Source organism: Condylura cristata, unplaced genomic scaffold (assembly GCF_000260355.1).
Source record: "Condylura cristata isolate star-nosed mole 26May11 unplaced genomic scaffold, ConCri1.0 scaffold00020, whole genome shotgun sequence".
Classification (NCBI taxonomy): Eukaryota; Metazoa; Chordata; class Mammalia; order Eulipotyphla; family Talpidae; genus Condylura; species Condylura cristata.
In genome coordinates this window covers 37728029-37747195 of record NW_004567121.1, presented here as the reverse complement: position 1 = coordinate 37747195, position 19167 = coordinate 37728029, and the positions used below count along the sequence as shown (strand labels likewise).

Genomic DNA, 19167 nt, shown 5'->3' with positions numbered 1-19167 from the left:
GTTACCATCCTCTCGAGTCTTGAGAGAAGTTCAGCTGACCGGTCTCGGCAGCACCCAGCCTCCCCCACGAGTCAGATAGCGGGGCGGGACGGGGAGGTTAGTAGTGGTTTGCAAATGTGTTTAGATCGCTAGCCCTAATTTTCAGTGGTGACTGCAGGTTGTTTCTGGCTGGTTACCGGAACCTTGCCGCCAGGTTCTGTTGAAAAAAAGTTTGGTGCAACCGTTCTCGATGTGCTGTTACATTTGTTCAGTTTTCTTAACAGGACCTTTTATTCTGCCAGCTTAGTCTTGACTCAGCCCCAGGAGTGGCGCCTTTCACCCTACCGATGGGGGGTTCACCCGCCCCAGCCTCCCGCAGCCCTGGTGGTGACAGGGTCCTCACCGAAGCTACGTGTGCTTTTTGCTCTTGCTTAAAATTATTTCTTAGTTGTCTTTACCTTTTAAACTCAGTCGTGACCGCCTCCGGATGGGACACTGCAATCTCTCAGAGGGAATGATGGACTGTAAGGCCGGAGGGAAATTCAGAGATCGCTCGTTCCACCTGTTTTTTCCAGTGAAGAAACAGGCCCAGGGAGAGAGGTGACGTGGATGTAAACGCACCTGCCTTCCAGCAAGCTTGTGCTAAGGGTCTGCGGCAGGGATTGAGGTGGGAGTGGTCTCCCTTCCAGGCCCCAGAGGGAGAGCTTTCCCTCTGGCGCACGGGGGAAGTGAGGAATCAAGCTTCCTGGAGAAACACAAAATACCTTTTTGAAAAATATAATTTTCATGTTAAATTTCAGCTTTTGAGTGTGCCCCATTTCTAAAGTTTTTCAAAGTAGACTCCAGGAAGTCATGGGTATCACTCACTTTTCATGAGGAATTTTATAATTTTGGTTGCTTCATGGAAAGGACAGTGCTTCGTTGGCTGAGTTTATGTGCACGGAACTGATATTTAGTCAGCAATTTCCTTTGCAGTGAAGAAATTTGGTTTCACTTTGTATATGCTGCAAGACACTCACATTTTAATCTGGGAAAATAATAATTAAAAAGAAAATTATTCTTGTGCCGTTTCATGATTGCCTGGTGTTTCGGTGACCAGAGGAAGGCATTTCGTGCACCGCTGGCGCGGGCACACGCCTGGCGCCGGGGCTGGGGCTTGCACCGCCCCCCGATGGGCGGCGTGCGAGACGAGCTGCGGGCAAAATGGAGAACTCCAGGCTGTCTTTTTTTTAAGTCCAGGGTTTTCACCTGAAGTACTATGTTCCTGGTATTTTATCAGATCTGGGTTTTGCCCCCCTAATTTTTGCAATTTGAGAATTAAGTTTTGTAAACTAAGCCATGAAGTGGGTTACATTATGTTTGCTTACTTGTTTATTTGTGCCGCGGAGCCATTCAGATGAGTCATTTGACTCATCCATCAGTTATTAAGGAGGAGTATTGAGTTCTCCAACTGTGATTGCGGCTCTTTCCTTCATGTTCTGGTTTTTGCATCAAGAATTTGAGAGCCCTAATACTAGGTTCCGAACATTTATATATTTTGTCTTGGTGAACTAACTCAGTATGTACTGTCCTCCCTTCTCCCTGGTACTGTTTATTATGCCGACATCCACTTTGTCAGATATTGCTACAAACACTCCAGCTTTTACAAAATTGTTATTTGCACAATATATCCACTTTTTTTTTTTTAAGATTTATTTATTTGTGCATACAGAACTGGGGTACAGGCCAGAGGCTCAGGGGCGGCGAGAGGCTTCACCAGAGACAGAGTGGGGAGCAGAACAGGCAGATTTCAAAGTCCACTGCTGAGGGGAGCAGCGGGCAGGTCAGGAGAGGTCTGCCGCGCCGTGTGGTCACCTCCGGGGCAGGCGGGAATCGAACTCATGCGGAAGCAGCTTTAGCTTCTTAGTGCTGTGCTTTCACCTGCTGCGCCACCAGGGAGGGCCAATATGTCCACTTTTTTGATGAACCTGTGTTTTTATATTTACAGTGGGCTTTTTGTATGTGGTATGAATTTTGGCCTTGATTTTTTTTAACCCAGTCAGATAATCTCTGCCTTTTAATTAGTGTGTGTAGACCATTTACATTTGATGTATTTATAAATGTGGTTGGCTTTAAATCTACCACCTTGCTGTTATTCATTCCTTAAGTCCTTATTTTCTATTATTGCTTTTTCTTGAATTAAGGTATTTTTGTGATTTCATTTTATCTCCAATACTAATTTATTAGCTATGTCTGTATTTTTAAAGAGGTTGTGCTAGAGTTTACAATATTCTTTACATTGTCAGACTACTTCAAATAATATCCCAGTTACGACAACATCCTTTTACTTCCTTCTTCTGTCCTTTAGTGTCAGACATTTACTTTATAATAGTTTATATTTATTAAATTTATTAAATTATATATAATTTATATATAATAATATAATTTACTAAATCCCATGATGCATTGGGATTATTTTTGCTTTAAACTCATTTATCTTTTCAGGAGATTAAAATGAGAAAACTGTTACATATTTATCTATACAGGTGCCATTTTTGGTATTTTTCCCGCTTTAGCCTTACTGGTACTACAGATCAGCTGGCAAGGGATTCTTTTTCATTTTCATATGACTTTTTTCAATAGTACAGAATTCTGGATTCTTATTTTTCTATCAGCACTTTAGATATGCTTCATTTTCTGTAAGCCTGATTTATTTCTTTCTTTATTTATTGTAGTATAATTGACAATGTTGTAATATATTTCAAATATAAGTTGTGGTGATTTGACACATTTCCTCATTATGAGAGGGTTCCTCCATCAAGTTGACATGCCCATCACCTCATTTTTTATCATTTTAGTGAGAACATTTAAATTCTACTCTGAACAGATTTCAGTTATACAACACTGTTAGGACTGTAGTCACCATATATTACATTAGCTCCTCAGACTTCATTTGTCCTATAGCAAAAAGTTTGCACCCTTTTACCAGCCTGTCCCTATTGACCTCATCCACCCTCTTCCATACACTTTCTACTTTCAGCCTCTGGCAACCACTTTTCTATAAACTTTCAAAGTTTCATTTTTTTTGAAGATTCCACATATAAATGATAAGGTAAGTATTTGCTTACCTTACCGGTTTATTTCACTTAGCATAATGTCCTCAAGATCCATCCAAGTCGTCCCAAGTGACAGGCTTTCCTTCTTTCCCTTGGCTGAATGCCCTTCCTCTGTGGGTGTCAGTGTGAGGACTCCTCTGGCATTCATCTGTTGATGGACACCCACGTTGTTTCCATATTATGGCTAATGCTGCACAGTTAGAGTGTAAGTATCTGTATCTTTGAGATTCTGTTGTCATTTCCTTTGGATGTGTGCCCAGATATGCCCAAGTGAGGTTGCTGTATCGTGTGGTAGTTCTATTTTTAACTTTTCTGAGGCACCGCCATACTATTTTCCAGAGTGGCTCACCGGGTGAGGTTCCCGCCACAGAGTACTGAGTTCCCCTTTCTTCCACATCCTCTCCAACACTTGCTATCTCTTGCCTCTCAGCTGATGGCCTTTCTAGCAGGTGTGAGGTCTGGCTCATCATGGTTTGATTTGCATTTCCCTGATTTTCTTTTCGGGTACCTGTTGACCATTTGGATGTTTTTGGAAAAATGTCATTCACTTCCTCCCGCTCATTGTTTTCATGATTAAGATGTGTTAAGATGTGTGAGTTCTAGATTTATCTACTAGATATTGTCCCCATGTACTAGGCCTTCTGTTCTTTGTTTCCTGCCTCTCCCCCCCTTTTTTTTTCTTTTATCTGCCTTCTTTCTTGGTGTGTTTTGGGTAGTTTCTGTGGTCATGTCTTCAGAAATACTTTATTTTTCTCAAGTGTCTAATCTGTTACACCCATTCAGTATATTTTTCATCACAGCTTTATTTTCATTTTTCACTTCTGGAAGTTCCGTTTTAGTTTTTTTTTTTTTTCACGTTTTCTTCATCATGTTCACATTTTCTTTTATATCCTTGAGTGTATTGGTTCTTTTCTTCTAAATTTGTTTTCTGCTATTTCTAGGTGTGTTTCTTTGGGGTGGTTGTTTCTCCCTCTCTGGCTGTGTCGTATTTTCCTGTTGCTTTCATACCTGACGAGTTTTGATTGGATGCAGGTGCGAATTTCATGTTGTTGGATACTGGGATTTTGTTCTGGTATGTAATTAGGTACCTTGGAGATCAGCTCAATCCATTCGGAGCTTATTTTTAAGCTTTTCTCATGGCTGGTCCAGGGTCTGTCTTTGGTGGTAAGTTAGTCCCACTGCTAAGGCTGTCCCTGCCCAGTGCCCAGGATCTGAGGCCTCTGCTCAGGGGTGGGGGACGTGTCAGGGGGAGGGGCTCTGGAAGATGTTGGGATTCATTAGGAAAAAATCCAATTATTTTTCGCCCCAGTCTCAGGTTATTTTTCAGACACAGACACACACACATCTTTATTCAGCCAAAGACCTGAGAGTTTGCTATCTGCAGCCTTTCGTAATATTTCCCTTCGTAATTATCCCCTTTACTGGCTACCTTTAAATTAATCTTCAGTGAGACTAGAATAGAGGAGTAATCTCTTAGACTTCTGGAGAGTATAAACCTAACACAGTAAGTTATGGTTTGGTGACAGTCATCATTAGTGTTAAGGTTTGGGATGGGGCAGAAGGGGACAAGAAACAACCATGGTCGCCCTGTGCTTTTCTTCACTTACAGGTAGGAGAGTATTTTTTAAATAAATCATTTGTTGTGGAGTAACTTTAGAGTTACAGAAAAATTGCAGAAATAAAAAGTGTAAAGAGTGCCCGCGTGTCTTCACCCAGATCCAGCTGTGATGCTCACGGCTGTCATCACACCACCCTGCTGCCCTGGGACCGTGGGTGGCGTCGCGCCCCTCAGCATCCAGCGCGCATCTCCTGGGAGTTGGACTGACCCAAGGCTGCCCGGGGCACAGGCGTGCACCCACAGCTAGCTCCCGCCGACGCAGGCTGCTGGGGAGGTTGGCCGGGGACGACAGGTGGAAATAGAACACAAAGCTGGGAACAGTCCGCGTGTCCAGTAAGTGGGGACAGGTCAAGTGTGCCGCCGTCGGACAGTGGCCTCTTGCCCAGTTCCCCAAAGGCCACACTGCGGGGTGTGTCGCAGACAGCGGGGGGCTGGGGGGCAGACATGGAAGAGCCTTGCTCCCTCCGTGCTCGGACTTCTCAGGCACTCTAGAAATGAGCCCAGCTGAGCAGGCGTGTCCATGCGCCCTCATACAGTCTTGCAGCAGAAAACCAGTGTGTGGAACTAGAGGGTTAAAACAATAAACAAACAAAAACACTTGAGATGATTTAAAACCAGTAACACAAAACTGATTTTCTGCAAATGGTACCTCTTTTTTTTTTTTTAAGTTTAGAGAGAAGCTAAACTGATGTATCATTTCTTCAGGGACAGATCTGTTACGCCAAAGCCAGTTGCAAAGAGCAGCCTCATTGTGAGCAAGGCAAGGGGCCTGTCTCCTCGCGAGCCAGAGGCAGCGGGTGGATGTTGCCTGGTGGAATTTCTGAAGCGGGAGAGCGAGCGAGCGTGCCTGGCACTCGGTTGCCTGCTGTGGCTCATGGCCCCGCTCACAGCTGGGGCCCTAGGATGCTCCTGTTCTGGTTCCGGAAGGCTCGCAAAACTCCATACTCGCAGGAGCGCAGTCTGTGTTAATTGAGGAAATGACTTAAAATAGCTACAGTCGGAATAGGTGTGGTGATGGGAAGCCCAAGGGGATTGCAATTGAGATGGAAAAATTGCACAAAATGATGTAAAAATAAACTATTATAAATTAAAAAAAATCAGAATCAGTAAATATCTTTTCAGGAGATTTCTAAGTGATCTGTAAAGAGATCTGTCCAACGAAGTGGGAAACTTCCAGAAGGCCATTAACAGTGGTATTTAGTTGAATGAAAAATTAAAAAGCAATCTAGTATTTCAGCGGTAGATGTGTCGCTTCTGTGCTTTTGGATATAACTTGTGCTCAGAAGCACGTAGACTACCAGCGCACCTTACGGGGTGTGTCAGTATCGCTCAGGGAAACCAGCGTGTGGATACCCTTATCAGGCACTGTGGACTGTCACCGGATGCCGAAACCGGTGGGGAATGGCCCCAGGTGGATGGTGTGTGTGAGGCCGGCTGCTGAGACCCTTTAGGAGAATCACGCTTAGCATTTGCTAAGGGGAACGGTGCTTCCATGCAGGTTACCGTGCTTTAGTTGACCCTGGGCCAGCCCAGCCCCCGCCGCACGCTCAGCCCGGCCTCTCTTTACCTGCAGCCCGAGGAGAGAGTAGAGCTGGGTGTGGAGTTGCCCGACGCAAACCAAATAGGGACGAGCAACTCTGGCGCAAAATAATCCGATAACCAAAGCCAGACAGAAAGTGCTTTGGGCATGTCTGCTCTTTTGGACACCTTCTCCGGTTCCAGATTTGTGGGGTTTGAGCACAGCTGTGGAACAGTCGGCAGCGTATTTGGAGAAGAGGCACATCTCGTGAGGGGACGGCTGTGAGATTTGCCCAGCTCTGGCCCCGGGGCCCAAACGGAACGGCCCGTCCCTGTCTCCGCTGGCCGTGCTAGTTCAGACGGTGTCTCGGCCTATGCAAGCCGGGAGCGTGTTTCTGAAATGGTCTCTTCCTGGGACTCGACTCACCCAGCAAGGCGTGCATTCACCACAGACTTTCAGAAGACTGGACTGTGGACGTGAAAAAGACATCGTTACGACCTTTCTGATAGTCTGGCAGGCTCGGAGTGAGAGGGGCTGGCCTGTGGTCGTCATGCGTTTGGAATCCGGCAGCCTTCCTCTTTAATCCACCGCAGCGCCCGTCGCCACCTCTGACGCTACGCTCGTTCCGTGTTAATTTTCCTTTGTCCAGGAGGTCTTGTTTTAAGTTTGGATTAACAGGTGCATGTGGCATTAGTTTTTTCTCAGCTGAATCTTTGCTTCAAAACAACAATAAGTAAGGGTGCGGCACTGCGCTTTTTTTTTAATGGCTAAGCAGGAAGTTCCCCTCTGACAGGGTATTGTAATCAGGTTTATCACAAGAGCCTGTTGTGTAACAGAAACTCTAGCTTGTCCTTACCTGTCTTAAGATGTTGCTTCATGAAGGAAAATAAACTCACTGGAATATTTGTGAAATTCAATAAAATGCTTTCCCAAGCACTCTGTTTCTGATGAACGCTAGAACACTTTATTAGTTTTGTGGACTTTTGCAAAACCTATTAACCTTGCGGCTTTTTACCACGGTAATTCAGTGACGGTAATTCAGTGACGGGGTAATTCAGTGACTGTCGCAGTCTGCATCACAGTGATGGCACTTTCCCGGCACATCTTCAGCCGGTGACAGCCCCACTCCCTCCTGCCCATCCCCCTTTTCAAGAAAAGGGGAAGATTTGGGATATTTTCAAGTGACTGTTGATCTGACTGACAGGCAGCTTTTCTTCACTGCACGCTTTGCTGTTGCTCACAAAAGTGCATTCACTCTTCCATAGTGTGTTGAAACTTTTCAATGGAAACGGCTTTTCGTTTAACAAAGGGAGCATTTTCCTCCCTCCTTCCATGTCTTAGCTTTCCCTACTAAGTCTTGGCTTCTTCAGCAGCTGTACCTCCACCAGAAATGACAAAAGGTGCGATTGTTCTAGAAGATGGCGATGAAGATAATGCCGAGGAGCTTTTGTGTGTGTAGGCTGCTGGGACTGTTTTTCTTCTGTGTTTGGTTTTGTTTTGTTTTGTTATTCCAGAAAGTTGAGCGCACCTTGAAAATAAACCGAAAAGAGAGAGAGTGCAGGATAGCTTTTTCAGACCCTTAAACCTTCACCCAGGTGAATTGTTTCTGTCCATGAAGGTGTCCTGTGTGCATTGAAGTGGCCACTCTGTCCCAGCAATAACAAATCTGACGGAACTCTGAAAACATGGGGCAACGGAATAGCGAACGCAGAGACTGGGGGTGTAGCCTCCCTGCGTCTCCCAGGCAGCCCGGAGAGTGTGAGCCTTCCTGCCATGGCGCTGGCCTAGGGCAAAGCTGGGCGAGGAGGAGGCAGGGGGGCCCCTGGAGATTGCCCGTGTCCATCTGTCCCGTCTGACCTGGGCCTCCCAGCTCCCAGCACAGAGCCTCTTCGCTCACTTCCCTGGCTGGCTGGGAGACCGCTGCCTCCTTTGCCTGCTGCTGCTTTGCTTTTACTGGAGCTTCTGAAGTATGCTGCTTGTGTGAGAGCATTTACCTCTGGCAAAATGCTTCCTGTTCCGTTGGGAGAATAAGCTGGAACTCAGGCCTCTTTCGGGACGGCATCTGCGTAGAGGGCCGGTCCTCCTGTCACGGGGCGAATGGACACGCTGGGCCGACGCACTTACCGCCGTCGTTGCCACACTCTGTGGCCGTGGCTTCCAGAGAGGGAGCGTACTTCTATCTCTTCAGCCTTGACTTTCTGTATTTTAATATATTTGAAGCCCACAGACCCATTTTTAAACAGATAACCTGCGACATACGCACATCCTTTCCTGGGCCTCGACGTTTCTAAACCCTCTCAAGAATTAGTTATTTCGTCGTCATCCCTCGCTAGACTCATCTAGAAGGGACAGAGAGGGAACTGGAAATCACCGCGAAGTACACCTCCAGTATGTGAATGTTGATCAGCAGCATTCTGATCTTCTCTGAATGATTAAAGAGAAGAGCTGTGACGCTGGGTCAGCCAGGCGGCCGAGTGGCACTTTGCCATGGTGGTGATTCATTTGCCTTGAAGCCATCTTCCGCCCTCCAGGCCGCCCGCCCCCTGTCTGTGGAAGGGAGAGAAAGCCTCCTCCAGAGCTGCCAGTCACCACCAAAGCACCTCCAGATGGAGGTCTTACTGGATCAAGTTTCAGTTCCCTGAGTCTCCACACTCCAGATTCACCCACCCTCTCTGCTCGGTAGTCCGCAGCTAGCTCATGGGACTGTTGGTACAGTCTGTCAAAATAATCTGACAGGCTGCGCGCCTCCCCAAGAGAAATCATGGCCGAATAATGACAGCAGGTGTGCTTGGGTCTCTGCCGCCCCTCCCCCCCAGAGTCACTGCTGCCGCATACCTGAGCTGTTCCTCCCTCCAGGGCGCCCTCACCTCAGCCGAGGAATTTGGGGCCCTTTTTTGGGGGCCACGGTGCTTGCAGGGCCAGCTGAGTGTCTCTTCAGGCTGCAAGGAAAAGGGAAGGGAAGTCACTGCATTTTACTTTGTGTTTTTGCTTAAGAATGTCCTGGAGAACTGTTTAAGCATAAGGTTCTCAGACCTGATGTCAGAGATGGCCCTGTCAGTCTGGTGAGGGGCCTGGAGTCGGCATATAACAAGCCTGGCAGGTGACCGGTAGTTGTGTCTTGTTCCACAAAGATTTAAGGTCGAGTCAGAGGAGCAGCAGTCAGCAAAGCAGTGTGAAAGAACATGCTCTTGTACCTGCGAACACACAGAGGTGTGTGGACAGGGTTCTGGGAGTTTTCTAATTCTTCGGGAAGCACCGGGCACCCCACACACCTCGTAAAGGACAGGGCAGCGTCCCTCAGCCCCGAGACCCTCCCCCGGGCATGTCCCAGACTGGGTACATTTTCTGAAGAGTCAGCATAAGCAATTCTAAGAGTCGTTAAATGTTTATTAGGATCATTATGGAATAGTTAGCTTGTTTTAGACTGATGTTGTTTAGATTCTTCCATGCTTTTTAAAAGTGGTAAGATACGCAGAACCAAACATTTCCCACCAGAGCATTCTGCAGTATGTGCTCACGGCCCTGGGGCTGGGCCTCGGGACACTCGGGCTGTGGCTGTAGCACCGTCCTTCTGCCTGGTCCCCACTAAACACCGGCTGCCCTTGCCCAGCCCCCAAGGTTCACCACTCTGCTCCCCATTTCTGTGAGCTGGATAATGACGGTGCCACGGGGCTCACAGTGCGCGTCCCTGTGGGCCTGGCGTAGTTCACGTGGCACACGCTGGTTTGAGGCTTACGCAGGCTGTAGATCGGGGTTTCGTTCCCCTTTAGGGCTGAACGCTGCCCCCAGGCCTGCCTCCCGCCTTTGCTCAGCCATTCTTCCCTGGGCTCAGCGTCGGCCTCCGCTTGGCTCTTGCCACCACAGGGGCCGTGAAGGCTGGCATAGAAGTCGCCTCCAGGGCCTTGCTCAGTCTGCTGAGCATGTTTCCAGAAATACCGTTCCTAGGTCATAGTTAATTCTGTGTTTAATTTTTTAAATATTTTTGAATGTTTATTTTTTTCTTATGAATGTGATACTTTCAAAATAAAAGGAATGCGGAAAGTAACAAAATGTTTAAAGAAGGAAGTAAAAAGTCAGTTTCTTCTTGGATGCCCTGACCGTTTCAGGCCTTTTATTTAACGAGCATAAGGAGCTGCAGGGCCAGACCTTAAGAAATAGGCGAACTTACATCGGGTTTCCCCAACTCGGCCTTGGACCGAGAGTATTTTCCTGTGTCACAGGGCAGCCCCTAAGACACCAGCAGCCGCTTCGCCTGGTGCGTGCGACGGGCAGCTGCAGAAATGTCGTGATGGCCATGGGGTGATGGCTCCGTCAAGGGAATTCTTTTCCATTCACTCAAAATGGCGTTTTCAAAAGCTACCTCATGACCTTAGAAAATGCTGGCAAAACACATTACATGAAAATGCAGGAGGTGAGCTACATGCCCCAATTCAGCTTGTACCAAGGTTCTGGGACCAAGGGAAGGTTCTCGGAAGCACAGAGATTTCAGTTGAGTGATAGATCAGTTTTGCTTTTGAACTGTCTTGCTGCTGGTTTCAAGAGACAAACAAACATGGATTGCGGGATCAGTGGGCTGGAGTCTTCCCCCCCCCACCCCCCTCCCTGCCCCATGCTGAGCAGGGTAATGGGAGCGGAAGGAGCGGAAGGAAGGAGCGGAAGGAAGGAGGGGTAATGGGAGCGGAAGGAAGGAGCGGAAGGAAGGAGCGGAATAGCAGCTGCCCAGACCAGAGTGAGGCGGAGCCAACAGGCCTTGGAATTGAGTAGATTGAGTAGATGTGATGTGAAGAAAGGGGGTGTCATGGAGGTTGGCTTTGTGTGACTGTGTGAGCCCGGGATAGGGGGGGTAGGACATGAGCCCCGTCTGGAACAGGTAAGTTTGACACGTGAGAAATATCCAAGCAGAGGTGTCAGAGTAGCTCTTGGGTTTAAATGCCAAGGTTATAAAGAGGGTTAAGCCCCAAAGTCCCTAACAATTATTTTCTCTAAGTTGTGAGCAGTTTTTATGGTCTTTATTATAGTATTTTGTATTTCATAAACTTCTATAATGATCGGGTATTATTTTTATAGTCACTTAGTCATATTTAAATTTTGCTAAAATATATTCATCATGGCAAAATATATACTAGTGTAAAAATTGGAAACAACCTAAAGGAATAACAGCCGTAGAAGATTGATAAGCCCTTTAGTCACCTTTAAAAAAGACTTTGGTATTATTCAAAAAGAAGAGTCTGTTTAAAAATGAATGAAGATTTTGTTGTTTTTTAGGTAGTTGAAATTTTTAAAAGTGAAATCTGAATTGAGACTAAGAGAATCTAGACTACTGTAAACAATAGAATAAATACGTTGATTTGCATTATTTTATCTTCAGTTCTTTTATGAAAAAATAGTGGTTGGTCTGTCACCAGCCATTTAGTCTGATGTAGTCTTTCAGTGTGAACATTTGAGAATGTATTAAACCTTTTTAACCTGCTGGTTTCTTTTGTATTAATGACCTTATATTGATAATTACTTGTCATCAATTTATCAGCCACTAGTGGGTCTTTAGGTGATTTTATTTCTGAAAGGAACATTCAGGGCTCTGGTGTTGGCCTTGTTTGCAGACACACATATTTAATGTCAACTACATACATTACTTTAAAGGATTAGAGTCATCACAAACCTTGCTAGGACAGTTAAAATTGTCTAAACTTGAAAGGTTCTTCAAGTTCTTTGCATAATGAAGCAGGTCAGGATGAATTATTACATAAATAAAAAGACAACTGCCTTCCAAAGATCAATGAGAATTTATTTTCCTTTTATCTCTTAAGTTTACAGATTAGAATACAATAAACAGCACTCTACAGCTAGAGTTACTCAGCGTTCATGAGGCCACATTGCTACTTTGGATTGTCAGAAATTTACTTTTTATTCTTTAGCTATGCATCAGTCACATATGATTTAGTTTAGATACTAAAACAGTGGTATCAAAATAAATGTGATACAAAGACCACAACTTCACACAAAGTAAGATCAAGCATCATTATAAGCTCTAGAAATTAATGGTCTGATTGTTAGCTGTCGGCATACCCCTGTAAGATATGAAGAATTTCCTCATGCTTTAAAATTTCATGGAGGCATTCCTTGGTGGTGCAGCGGCTTAACGCACAGCACTGCAAGCTGGCAACAGCTGCTTCAGTGCGTGTTCAATCCCCGCCCCAGGGGTGACCCACAGGGCGCGGCAGACCTCTCCTCACCCACCCGCTGCTGCCCTCAGCAGTGGACTTCGTCAGTCGGCCTGTTCTGTTCCCCACCCTACCCTGTCTCTGGTGAATCCTCTCACCGCCCCTGCACCTCTGGACTGTACCCTAGTTCTGTATGTATAAATAGATAAATCTTTAAAATAAATGAATGAAATAAAATTGCATGGGAGTTAAATCTGACAGCAAAGTGCTTATTCTTTCAACTAATTACTAAACACCTCACAGATTTAGAAACGGGCAAGACATGACAGTATTTTCAAAAACCACTAATGGCTATCAGATTGGGGAGCAAATGTCCACTTAGCGTGAGCAGAAGGAAAGACTTCTCAGAGATGAGACTGGTTACAAGTGGAATTGCTGTCCAGTCCCTGGGGGTAAGCAGGCCCACCGGACTTTGTGAGTGGGCCTTGTGCTTCTTTCCCACTCTGAATTATTTCTCCTCTGAGGTGACGTGTGAGGCAGCTCTCTTACACAGAATAGTTTGTTGGATTGCTGTATTTCCCTTCTTGACTCGTCTGTGTTCTGAGGTAAAGGAGCGAGCTCAGTGCCAGTGGAGCCTGAGGGGCGTTCACAGCCTGACCCGCCCAGCAGCCCGGCCTGCTGCTTGCGTGCAGTGTGGGCCCCTCCAGAGCCTCCGGTGCCTTGACTCTGGCCTCATGGAGGCTCGGAGCTCAGCTCTGTTCTTTGATTCCGTGGAGCCATTCTCTTCTGGCGCTGACTTTTTTCTGTGAACATTCCACGTTGACGTTCATTCGTTCGTTGCGTGAGAGCGTCCATGTCTTCACTGTGCGGGGCTCCGTCAGTGTCAGGGTCAAAGTGTTGTTCCCAGTCTGGGTCTTCTGCCAGGAGTGTGGCGATGAATGTTTTTTTTTTTATTGGTGGCGTGCACACACAGTCTGCTGTGGCCAAGTAGCTAGGGGCAGTCTTTGTCTTTTACTAAGTAATGCCAGAAAGGTTTCCAGAAGTTCGTAGTGCAGGCAGGGTCTGATCTTGTCAGTTTTGTTCATTTTTCCGAAGTCCCATAAGCATCTTTTGAAAAATATTATTTGTGTTGCTTGACAACTTTCTGTCTCACGCTGTAGTTATTTTGCACACCCTCTCTATCCCCCTTTCTAGATTACAAACTCCTTGGAGGGATTGTTTTGTCCATCCCTTTATTTCCCAAAGTATCTTGCATAGAATAAACACTGAACTTCATCACTTTTTATGTGAACAGATGAGTAAATGAGGAAAAATTATATGCTGCATTAATACCAAGAATGTTTACAGCTGACAAGAATATTAGTAGCCATGGGTGATCTCAGAGTGAACAGAATTAATTCACTAATATTAACTCATAGAGTCTCCTGAATGCTCTAGAGGAATCTTATCTGTTGTTACGTGGGAAAGTTTAGTATGAAGTTGAGTTGTGGATTTTTAAAGATGAGTCTTAAACACTGGTGTCATCTTCCACATAGGAGCACATGAATGTTATACAAGGATGAGCTGCGAGTTTGCATGTTAGTGGGGTGCTGGTGCAGGCGCATTACTTAGCATTGTAACTTCAGCCGGGGTAGCTGAGCCCCCCTCCCACCCCCCAGACCTCAGTGGCTGGCAAGAAGCAATGACTTTGCTGTATTAAGGGTCAAGCTAGTAGTTTTATGAGCCAAATAGAGACTTTTATCTAGTAGTATTGCAGTTTAAAACTGCTAGGATATTAGGATTTATGCTTTTCTCCACATTCCAAATTTTACTCAATAAGTACATATTACCTGCAAAATTACTGTCAAAAGCAATGGATGCTGTCAAAATTGCCACCTTGACTGTCTCGCTTTCATTTCAGTCTTGGCCTACCTACGAGGATATCTATAAAAAGGTGATTGAGATTGCCACATTTTTAGATTTGCCTCGGTTCCCAGAGATAACTGAAGATTGCTATCTTCATCCAAACATCTTGTGTATGAAATACCTGATGGAAGTCAATCTCCCTGGTAAGTGTGTGGTGTATGTATTGAGGAAGCTTTTACCTACTAGATTACAACGACTAAAACGGAGAACCAAGTCAGAGACCCAGAAAGACTGAGGTGAAGCTTAATTCGAGATCCTTTCTTAAAAGATTTCAGAGCATTTGAAGTGGTTTAAAGCACACTAAATCGGGCTCTGTCTTGGTGTGAGGGGTGTGACATGAGAGGCTGTGCGTGGCTCTTATAGTCAGTTTGCTGAGCGTAAGGAAACAGCAGCTGTTTCCCTGTGTTAGTGACTTACACACCCGCCCGCCCCCCAAAGGCAGCCCTGCCCAGCGACAAGGCCGGACCATCACATTAGAAATTCTGACTAAAGTCCCAGAGGCCTAGCTGTGGTAACGCGTTGATGGCTTGGATAGCGTAAAGCTGGTTCCAGGCGCTGAGAGCTGACCGCGGTCAGGCCAGGGGATCACCTGGAACTCGCAAAGCCATTCTGGCACGAGCAGCAGCAGGATGGGCTGCCGCTGGAATCCTGTCCGTGCGGCTTGTTAAACTAGAAATGCGAGAAATTCAGGACTTCTCTTCTAAAGAGGAAATGCAAACATTGTGTGACTACACTGTTGCTTAAACAATATCAGTAGTGTGATTGAGCCTGTTTTTAATAGGAAAGGAAAAGACACTTGATAAAAGCAAATACAAAACTGTGTCTAGTGTAACTTTAACACCAAATACAATGTGTAACTAGGAACACACACCCACAAACAAATGCTGAGTCTGTAATTTTTGAAAGTATTTTTTAAAAGCACAGAAGTCACCAAGCCTTCCAAGCAGACCACTTCCTGAGCGAGGAACAGGTGTCTCGGACTGAGCCTGTAGCTACGCAAGGTTCCATGCTCGGGAAGTCTGATTGCTGCGTTTTGACATTTATAGATCAGAGATGAAATGACCGGATTCGGGTTTCCTTGGCGGCTCTTTCAAAGAATGAACGTTCTCCTCTCGTGTGCTCCTATGTCTTGAATCTATAAGGAGTCGTTAGGTTAATGGCAGGAGACCAGGGTTGGCCAGAACAAAGCCAAGGCTGCCAGGCTTGTGGCCAGCTCGCATGGTACCCAGCCAGGCCTCCTGGAGCAGCAAGCAGGACCACAGCCACCAACACCGGCCAGGCAGTGCTGGCCTGGCGCGTCCCTGCGCGCCCTTTGTCAGCAGAACAGGGCCCAGAGGTCCCGCTTCTCACGTAACGAACTGCTCAGTAGAAATGATGTGAAGCCTAGGAAAAAACAGACATAATATGAGTGACCTCCCTGGTTCTACTACTGAAAAATCAGGAACAGCCTGAAGAGCCAACAGAAAGGTTACAGTTAAGCAGGGAGCTTTAGGCAGCTTTCAAGTCGTCTTTGGGAAGCACTCTTAGGGGAACTCTTGGAGAATGCATGGTAAAGTAAAATTGACAAAAGTTGAAATAAGCCCAATGGCAGAAGTATATGCAGTATGGGTGTGTATAGATGTATGCACGCCACATCAAATGCAAATATGCATGAAAAAATTAAAAGTAAACAAACCAAACTGTATTACTTCTAAGCTTTGACATGCATTTTTTTCCTTTCTCCGACCTTTAAGTATTTTATAAATGAACCTTTGACGAGTATACATTACTTAATATAGGGGGCAAGACAAGAAACAAAATAGATCAGCAGGTCAAGAGGCCAAGACCCCTGTGCTTAGGACTCAGATTCTAAAATGCGCCATGACTGAAAACCGCCCTCAGGCCTCCCAAGGCCTCTGGAGAGTCTTACAGTGGCAAAGCGCCCTCTCCCCATGCCGACAGCCTGTGACTGTTGACCAAGGAGGAGAGGAGACTTGGTTGGGTATTTGGCACTTTCACGGAGAGAGGTTGCAGGGTCTGCAGAAGGCTGAAGGCTGTGTTCATGTGCCGGGACAACACGCACCCTCGTGTGCCCGCTGGGACCCCCTGGGAAGGTTCAGGAGCGTGTCTCGCTCGCTGGACGGCTGTGAACACGCTCCAGACAGACGTCAGTATCTTCCCTCCCACTCGGACTGAGGAGCCCGCTTGAGAGAACTTTGGGCAGCTTGCACAGGTGTAATTTGTGAGGAACTTCCACATTTCCCAGGAACCCCCCACCGCCCCCCCCAGTTTCCCGTCATCTGTGAAGGTGGGGAGGGAGGGAAGGTGAGTCCTCATCTACATAGAAAGCTGGTAGGTGGCAGGAGGTGACAGTGCCCTGGGGGTCCGCAGGTCCAGGCTCCCAGGCCTCCCTTTTGCTTGACTCCTTGCTTCCTCTGCCATCCTGTTCCATGGCCTTTTTGTCCCTCCATGCTTTTGGCACAAGGCAGCAGGAAAGCTGCCAACCTAAAAGAAATGGAGGAGACACTTCCCAGGAAATGTCCGTCTTTACGGTAAGACTAGAAATAGAGCTTTGACTTTTAAATTAATCCGAGAGGCGATTGTAGATGCCATAACCCTACTGCGTAGATGAGCTTCAGGAGTCTATGACCGCCTGGCCGGGGGCCCGAGTCCTGCCGTCGCTCGCCAGCAGCCCTCCCGGTAACAGCGTGCACTCCCGAAACGCCCGTTGTGGGCTTGAGCCCGACCCCGACTCTCCCTTCGCGCCTGAATGGAGGCCATGCGTAACTGGCAGGCGTCTGCACCTGCCCTGCATGGTGGGTCCGGGGAGAAGCTGAAGCCCTGCTCCAGGGAGGCCTGCGTGCCGGCCCGGCCCCCGGCGCCGCGCCCACCTCAGCCACCGAGCTCTGCTTCCCGCGTCACGGGAGTCAGAGCGGGGAGCAGAACAGGCAGATCGACAAAGTCCACTGCCGAGGGGAGCAGCGGGCAAGCAGGAGAGTTCTGCTGCGCCCTGTGGTCACCTCTGGGGCAGGGATCGAACTCGCACTGAAGCCACCTGGCTCCGCAGTGCAGCACCCCAACCCGCTGCGCCACCAGGGAGGGCCCGCGAACAAAGCATATTTTAATCAGTGGAGAAGTTTTATTTAAGCATTTCACGAAAGGAATTAGTTTTGTATGTTGCTCACTCTTCGTAAGTCAAGGTTGGTCGTATCCTTGTGGGCAGGTTGCTGCAGTTAGGAAGACAAGGGAGACCAGACCGGGCCTGCCTTCCAGTGTCCAGTGTCCAGTGTCGTACCCTCGGCAGCCGTGGGGTACGTGGCCGGAGAGGACAGCCGGGGCTGCTGCAGCAGAGCTGGGTTGGGCGCGACCGAGGCTGTCCGAAGGGGTCTGCCCAGCCAGCTCGAGGCGAGAAACGGGGAAGAACTCGACTTTTCGGGGACAAAGTGTCAAAATAGTTCCATACAGCAGAGGCCAGCAAGAACAGGATTTGTGGTGACCCGTCCTCGGACAGGAGCTCCCGTTCTCATGGGTTATGCGAGCAGGGTTTGAGGTGGTTGAATCATCGCCGGGTCAGAACGGAGCAAGGAAGACCAGTTATGGGGGTGAGCAGGGGAGGGGGGCAGGGGAGCAGAGAGCCTAGAGTGCGCGTCTCGCCTGCCGCAGTGCATGCCAGGCACCTCCTTCGTGTCACGTCGCCGCAGATGTGACTGGGTTCTGTCTGCCGGCCACGAAGGGAGGCGGGCAGGGAGGCCCAGCGTCGGTCGCCCTCCGGGGTCTCGGAGCTGCGGGCAGCCTGCTCTTCTCTGGCTTGACTGACCGGGGAGCAGAGGCCCCGGAAAGTGGCGCGCCCATGCAGGAAACCCGGGCCGCGGCGCCCGTTCCTGTGCAGGGGGGAGCGGCGGCTGCCGTCTGGGCCGCTGGAGCTGGGCTGCGGGTGTCCGAGGCGCCTAGTGAGAAATGTGTCTGGTGGCTTACGCGCTTTCCTAGGAGGTCGCTTGTACTGTGGCTCACTCTCGGTTTACCCCCGCCAGAGAGTGGACCCAGAGTCACAAAACTAACCACTGACAAGCCCAGGCACTGGCCCTGGGGTTGCGCGGCACCAGCCAGCTCCCGGGCTCCCGGGCTCCCGGGCTCCGGGCAGGCAGCCTCGGGCAAGTGCTGAATGCTGCAGAACACACGAGCAAAGGGGGTGAAGCAGCAGTGTGGGGGGCGTGGGGTGCACGCGGCACACGCGCTCCGCGGACCCAGGTGTGTCCTATGGTCGTGGAGGTCAGACGGAGACGAGTGCCTCGCCGGAGTTCAGCCACTCGTTTCTCTGTGTGGCTACTTTCTAGTCAGTGTTACTCCCAGCATGTGCCTCTCCAGGTCAGCATTGTACTGGGCTTGAGAGGTGCGCTTACCTGGGCCAGTCAGCCGAGTTTAACGCACATTTCACTGTCTTGGTCTTTCAACAGATGAAATGCACAATTTTACTTGCCAAGTGGTAAAAATGACTGGAATAGGAGACGTGGATTTTCTGACATTTGATCCTATAGCTAAAGTGGCAAAAACTGTCAAATATGACGTTCAAGCTGTGGCTGTTATTGTGGTAGTCCTGAAACTGCTCCTTTTGCTGGATGACAACTTAGAGTGGTAAGTGTGTGTCCATCTTACGAGGAAGAAATTGTATTGTTTTTACTTATATGCAGAGAAGGGGAATCTGGGTTATCGCAGAAAATAGAGGCCCGGTTGTGACAAAGCATTGACTAGTTGCCAGTGACTTCCAGAATGCTCTGACTCAGCTGCTGTCAGAGGTTTCACCCGACCGTAGGAAGTCGCTTGCATCATACTGCTTTCGTATTTTTTTTAAATTTATTTATTTATGCATACAGAACTGGGGTACAGGCCAGAGGCTCAGGGGCGGCGAGAGGC

At 47.9% G+C, this 19167-nt stretch overlaps 1 protein-coding gene across 1 annotated transcript in view; it reads left to right on the top strand.

Annotated features, from left to right (window-relative positions):
• The window catches only part of TAF1B (TATA box binding protein (TBP)-associated factor, RNA polymerase I, B, 63kDa), a 78850-nt gene that overhangs the window by 51132 nt on the left and 8551 nt on the right, over positions 1-19167 (top strand). The window contains exons 10-11 of the mRNA XM_004686077.2: positions 14273-14420; positions 18711-18888. Coding sequence (XP_004686134.2) covers positions 14273-14420; positions 18711-18888 — 326 coding nt within the window. The remainder of the gene's footprint in view (positions 1-14272; positions 14421-18710; positions 18889-19167) is intronic.